The following is a 7,500-nucleotide window of genomic DNA, read 5'->3' as shown; positions in this document are numbered from 1 at the left end:
ACAATTTAAAATGATTATGTCAATGCTAGGAATACCTTGATATGCGACAACAATCTCATTTCGTTAAATAAAAATGATGTCCAGGCTATATGAAGCTCTAAGATTGAGTTGCCTATGTCTGGATAAAAAATTCCGGTCCTGAATTGCTAGTACTGTCATCGTTTACATAAAGCTGAGGTGGTCATACTATGACCTAAGTAGTGAATGCCCAACAGAAATACTTTTACTGCTTGTAGCGCTGCCGCAAGAATGTTTGTTGAGGGCTTTAATGTTTGGACGAAGTTTGGTATTCTGAGTGTCATCTAATGTACCAGGAAAACTGTCATTGTGCGTCTCGAGAGTTGGAGGATGATATGAAGTAAATCGAACTATCCTACTTGTTTATCGTTAAGAAATCAGAGATTAACTAACTATATAAAAAGTTTATGTTATTTTACAGCTTTGAGATGCATAATTTGTGATGAAGGAGGAATTATTACTAGTTCTAGTATAGTTCTAGTAGATGAGCTGCTTGATGTTCTATTAGGAATAATGCAAACCGAATGGAATGGTACATATTCCACAACTAAAATTTCTGCATAGATTTATAATTTGATTTAGCCGTTAAGAGAGTAAATGGGTAAAAGCTGTTTCATATTTCTCTGAACTCACTACTCGTCAGAATTAATGAGTTAGTGAAAATTCTACTCATGTAAGGAGAGAGGAAAGCTGCAAACACCAGTGCGTTTCCAATATCCTGTAAGGGGAGAATTGCAAGTAAATGTTATTTAGAATGGTATGTTGAAAGATTTAAGAAATGAGCACAGGGGAATGAACGTAGTTAGCAATGGTATATAACGAAAGAGAGCTGCACACTTACAGGGAGGGGCTAAGTCACATGGCAGGTGACAAGTTGGCATCAAGAGCTCTGCAGAAAGCGTAGAAAAGAAGATTGCTGTCATTTAAAAAAGTGAAGTGTATTATGGGATTGCTGACCAAGTCTCATTGATTTTAGTGGAATGTTAGTGACGAATTTATATTGTAAACGAAATAGGAATCTATATGATCTTATTTTCTTCTTATGATATCTTATGAAATATAAAAGGTTGAAAGGACAATCAGTGAACGTAGAAAAGTAGCAGAGCAGTCGGCATTGGTGGGTGGAGGTGGTAGGGGCATGTGGAGGGAACAAAAGACAGCCTCGCATAAATCTTCTATATTTCTGACATGGCTCAATAAGAAATGTCATTGACCAAAAAGTTTTCGATTTTCAGGAACAGTAGAAACTTGTGCAAGAGGCATCTTATAGCAACCTAAGAAAGCTTGTAACTCTGCCGATAGGACTTCTGTTTTGGCTGTATGAAGCCTTAGTCTTTTTACTCGAAGTTTGCGTTTACAGTTCAACTGTTAGACGGAATAAGAGAGCGGAATGGTTGATGGGATGTATTCTTCTAGTGCACCTATCATTTTGGAGACATGACTGCCTTGAAAGACTAATGTTTTCACATACATACATACATAAAGCTCTGGGACGCTTCAAACGTACAAATTCTAGCCTCTTTAGATCGTCTGCGCGAAAAACCCTCATTTATGCCTGCCTCGCCAGGAGTCTGTTTAACCGGACATTTCGCGTTTAAAAGAAGGTTGGTATAAAATCCAAGCTGCAATAATAAAATCGGAAAACAACAGCAACTGATCGAGATTGTGGAAGCTGATACCCGGCACTTGTCATCGGGTTTCAAGTTGGGGGAATTTTATGAGCTTGTAAACACCATTTTCTTCCTCCACATTCTTTCTTCCCTTCCACTTTTTTTCTCCCTGTCTTTTTTCCGCCTTCATCTTTCTTTTTTCTTTTACTTTTTATCGTCCTCGTTCACTGGTTCTCCTTCCTCATTCTTCGTCCTTTCGATTCTCGATTTAAGAGAATTCATGCAACGATTTGCGATGCCAAATTGATACAGATGACTGACTTCATGCGAAAGAAAAGTCGATAGGGCAATCTTTCTTTATTCTTTGCTTATACTCGCCTTGACAAACTGTGATTTTCTTGGTTTATCTTGTACAGTTTCAGGCTTCAGCGCTCCTGTATTCGTCTGGTGGTAGTTCTTAGCGTTAAATGGTAAATTTTCTTGCTAATATCACTTATTCTGCAATTTTTGTGATCGGTTTGCTTCTGCCTTGCACACCAAGAGCAGCCTATCCTATTAATATATTTTCGCAAAAGTAAAATAAAAAGCCTTCTTTTAATTTGTTTGTGAAAATGATTTCCTTCTCTATGTGACAACCACTTTCAGTTCTATCTCACAGAGTTGGCAAAATGTCATTCTAGTTCCTGTATGTCTTCCTGTGTCTTCGTATCGGAGTGGTGATAATATTTTCATGTCGGCATATTTATCTGACAGCTGATATGTTTCTATCTTCGAAGGCATGTTAGCGTATTTGCAGCGATATGAGGCTATCTAAGAATTTCTCAGTCGGTTTCTTGAAAGAAAGCAAGAGGCTTTGCTAGAAATATACCATGTGGGTTTGCAATTCAAGGATTTGATGCCAGAGAATCATACATGTTATCTCCCAAATACCCCATTCTCTTTGTGTGTGTGTGTGTGTCTGTGTGTGTATATATATATATATATATATATATATATATATATATATATATATATATATATATATATATATATGTATATATATATATATATATATATATATATATATATATATATATATATATATATATATATATATATATATATATATTAGAATCTAATGGTGATTTTTTGCCAGATACGTGTGTGCGTGTGTGTGTGTGTGCGCGTATATTGTACCGTACGTCCTTTTATAAGAAGAGACTACAGAGGATATATAACCTGGTTCTCCGGAGGTTTTTCTGGGACGTGGTTGATCCCTCTAATCATTTTCTTCCCTAGCCGCGACTTGCTATAGTCGGCTAATAACTAGGTATCTAATTCACTGCTTTGGTCAACTAGCTTATCATGGGTTATGCAGGAAAAAAGCAGAGAGTATACCTCCCCGTCGGATCTAACTTGTGCTGGTGAGGCTAATTCATGGTCTATTGAGTTACGGAGACCATGAGGGAGAGATAGACTAACTATTAGATATATGTTAAATATTTTACGGCGCAGGGAGGCTAGCAAGTCACCGAAGATTAACATTCACTATAATTAGTACGTCAAAAAATAAACGAAGGATATTCAGTGCAAATAGGTTCCATCCGAAATATTGGTAGTCTAGTATGGCACACTCAAGATTTTCAAGTTTTGTGAAAGTCAAAATCACTGGTTAGAGAGGTGAAGGGTTTATCTTGCAGCAAGGATTCCTTTCAACTTAGTTTATTCTAAAAACCCTGGCTTATGCTTGGTCATTATTTTATATAAAAAAGAAAAAAATAAAGAATGCCAGGGTAGTTAAGGCATATAAAATGAAGATAACGTGCAAAAATTCAAGCCCGCTGGACAGCACCCTGATTACGATTAACATTTACATATGAAAGTTGAAACCATACAAACTTTGGCTATGAAATCATTTCATATGTGGCTTGTTTCAGAGTCATTAAGTTCTTGTTGTGGAAAAAATAGCATTAGCCTATATAAATATATATATATATATATATATATATATATATATATATATATATATATATATATATATATATATATTTATTTATATATATATATATATATATATATATATATATATATATATATATATATATATATATATATATATATATATATATATACATATATATATAAAATGTATAAAAGTAAGTGCCTTGTCCTGATCGTGTTGAGACAATCCTTGCCTGTTTCTGTCCGTTGTGAATGAAAACATGCCACCACTAAATGTTACTGCTATCGATATCTCCCTATAAATTTTGGATTTTCCATCAAACATTGACTGAGGATGCTGAACCTCGACTTAGAACGAAAAATCAATTATGATTCTTCATTTACTTTCAATTTTCGGTGTATCATTGGATACCAGAGATATCAACCAGCTGGCGTGAAACTATACCAGTCAATAAGATTAGAAGATTTCCCACTGGTTTTGTAACTATTTCCCGTTGATCATCACTTGCCCCCGTTTCGAAACTGCGCAGAAAACATTCTCATGTCAATCAGTACTTAAAATCTGCGATAAGAATGGAAAGTTCAATTTTTTAAAAGAAAATGATGAAGTTCAGCATTACACTGCTCAATTTTTATAATGGGAACAACTGTTTATCATCTTCGGGTTGTAATGGTAGAAATTATTGAGGTGATAATTACAGATGGTGATTACAGTGTTTCACAAATCCCCAAGATAGATATCCTGTCTTAGCCAGTGGACTGTGACTTTGGTAAAAATGTTATGGAACAAAAATTATATAAAATTATGAAGTGGAATTTTCATACCAATAACTATAAAAATAGTGTGAAAAGAAAGAATTTGTTATTTATGATATCTGATACGGTATCAGAAACAGTTCATTGAAATTTAAGTAACACTGGACTTTCCGAGATAGACTTGAAAAAATGGCAGATTTTCAAATTCGTTGCAATTTTCCTTTTATTCGTGACTGGAGCCCTACATAACTCTCTCTCTCTCTCTCTCTCTCTCTCTCTCTCTCTCTCTCTCTCTCTCTCTCTCTCTCTCTCAGTAAACGCTGCAGCAAGATGCAACAAACTGAAGCTTTTTGCACATCTGACTATGAGTGTCCTGCTCGTGGTGACAACATACAAGATACTATAACTTATTCTTATAAAACGATCTTATTCCTCTTAATCTTATATTTTCAGGGATAATGTAGAAACATATTTTTCTATTCCTGGCCCTGTGCCTGGCCTGATTTGTTATTCGAAGTAACTGATAAAATTAGTATATCTACGAAAGTCCCTACAGACTTCCAGAGAAGAAATTGAATAACTCCCAGCCTTAAACGCAGGCTAATTGTTACACGTCCAATAAAAATGGTGGGGACCATAGTAAAAGTGTCTCCCGTGATATAAAAGGCTAATGAACAAGCTTCCATCAGCATGACCCTTTCGTAATCACCATCATCATAAAAATAGAAATATTAATAATGATAGAAATATTAATAAGGCAACCATATTCAATATGGAACTTAACTAAATACAAAAAGTCAGCGTGCAAAAGAGGGAGAGGTGTGAGGTTACTATTCACCAAAGAAAATAACGCTAGAATCGGAAAAGGACTTTTCGCCAAATTTAGGAAAATATGATCACTTTTGTAATGTTAAACGTAGATACTTCTTTCAGGGTCATACTTTATTTTTTTTTTCTAAGGTTTGGTTGAGGGCACATAGGTTATCGGTTTCTGTATCAAAAAATTCAGACCCATAATACAAAATCCTCTTCTGGAATTTATAAGGTTACATCTAATGCATTACTGGAAAATTTCGTATACATAAGAAATTTGGTTCTTGTATTCAGTAGATGAAAATAATTCATGTTAGTTAACCATACACAAATTACGCAGAGAGAGAAAAAGTAATCAAGCAAACAAGGAAACAAGTAAAGGTCAGAAGTGACACTTTCTTGTGCAAGGTTAAGATCATATTCAATATTTATTTTGGAGCCTTCGTTGAAAGTATGTTGTATAATACTGTATATTCTTAAATAGAGACACACTCAGAAAGCGAGAGATTCCGACATATGTTGCCCTCTTTTTGTACATGTGACCTTACAGTTGCACTTATTCACAATTTAACTCTCTATGCACAGGCATGTGTATATAAATGCATGTACACGCACACACTATATCTATTTATCTATCTATCTATTAATCTCTACTGTATATTATCTATCTATATATGCTTATATATATATATATATATATATATATATATATATATTATCTATCTGTCTATATATACACACATATATATATATATATATATATATATATATATATATATATATATATATATATATATATATATATATATATATATACACATACATATACATATATATATATATATATATATATATATATATATATATATATATATATAGAGAGAGAGAGAGAGAGAGAGAGAGAGAGAGAGAGAGAGAGAGAGAGAGAGAGAGAGAAACTGAACTCACATAGTAATTAAAAATTCCTTTTCAGACGTGAAGATCAATCTCAGAATGATTACCTCATAGAGTAACTATTATTAAAGAAAAGTTCAAATGACACAATATACTGACCATGGGTGGACTGGGAATACTGCTGCAAAGAATGTGCTGCGGAGGGGCTGTGGGCGTGAGGATAATATCTCGCTCTGTGGTCCCTTCCGGTCGAGTCTAAGGAGGTGAAGAACCTGTCTACTTCTGCTGGAGGGAGCAATGCTCCTTGATGGTCAACTGCGTGAGGATTTCCCATGACCTCACTTAGCGGTATTTGTGACTCTGTGTCCATATCGGAGGATATCCTGTGGGATGGAGGGAGTTCTGCTGAATCCTGGGCATCGAGACTCGATCCGGTATTCCCTCCGACACAGGACGACTCCACTTTCAGGAGTGGGGTGGGACAACCCTCGAGTCCCGAATGTGTTCCATGATCCTCCTCTTCCGGGTACCAGGTGTGGCTGTCGTCCTCCATGATGCTTCAGTCACAAAATACTCATGTATATGAGTTATCTCACAGGCGACCACTAAAAGCGTTTATGTAATCTCACAGAGGTTGCTGAATTTCTGAAACTAGTTCCATCACTGAAATTGACCTTTATAATCATGACTTCGTCTATTTTTCACTTGATTTTGTCACCAAATTTCACTAGAGGATGAAAATTTCACGGTCGCCTTTTTCAGAGAATTAGTTCTTGGCGTCATCTGGCATCACTGGGCCGTTTTATCTCATTCTGTTTCCCTAAATGAGAAAAGTCTCATAGGATGATTTGATCCTCTGGTAAGCTAAGTAGCAAAAACACTCTTCCGCAGATGGCATTTGTGTGTCTCACATAAATTTCTCCCCTATCACATTATCTCCGCAGATCAGTGTTATATCGGAGATCATTAATCAATAGCTCTGCGTCAACAAAGAACGACTTCAAGATGACGTTTAATGTTCATGATGACAGCGTTCACAACCAATCATTTTTTCCTATTTTGTATTTTTTGCTTTCGTTCTTTCGTCTTTCATTTTACACTTTTCTCACTCTCTTTCTTCCTCTTTTACACCATCACCACCATTTTGCATTATCTGTCCATCTTTGATGGCTGAAAGTCGGAATCTATATTGCAGCAGAAAACTTTCGAATCTCGACGGAACGTAACCATTATCTTGTCACTTGATCTAGAACAAGGGAAAAAATAAGAAAAGAAAAAGAGACCATCAGGAGATAAGAGTGATTTTACAACCTTTATCTGGGAGAAAGGCAACCATCAGTTTTTGAAGATACTCTGCTTTTTCTTTTTAAATCGTATTATGTAAATGATTTTGTTTTCTTACCCGATTGAGTGATTTTCATTAGTTTGTGTCACTAGCAAGATTTTCATTGGTAAACACAACTTTTTT

General features: G+C 35.2%; 1 protein-coding gene across 2 annotated transcripts in view; it reads right to left on the bottom strand.

Moving 5' to 3' along the window:
- Positions 1 to 7,500, bottom strand: part of LOC136841009 (GATA-binding factor 1-A-like) — a 281,344-nt gene that overhangs the window by 263,287 nt on the left and 10,557 nt on the right. For both annotated transcript variants that reach the window (XM_067108046.1, XM_067108047.1), the window contains exon 2: positions 6,192 to 7,500. This exon is cut by the window's right edge and continues 420 nt beyond it. In XM_067108046.1, coding sequence (XP_066964147.1) covers positions 6,192 to 6,585 — 394 coding nt within the window. In that variant the 5' untranslated portion in view covers positions 6,586 to 7,500. The remainder of the gene's footprint in view (positions 1 to 6,191) is intronic.

This window comes from Macrobrachium rosenbergii, chromosome 8, assembly GCF_040412425.1.
Source record: "Macrobrachium rosenbergii isolate ZJJX-2024 chromosome 8, ASM4041242v1, whole genome shotgun sequence".
Taxonomy (NCBI): Eukaryota; Metazoa; Arthropoda; class Malacostraca; order Decapoda; family Palaemonidae; genus Macrobrachium; species Macrobrachium rosenbergii.
Note: the sequence above shows the minus strand (reverse complement) of the source record. Positions and strands in the feature narration are given on the sequence as shown.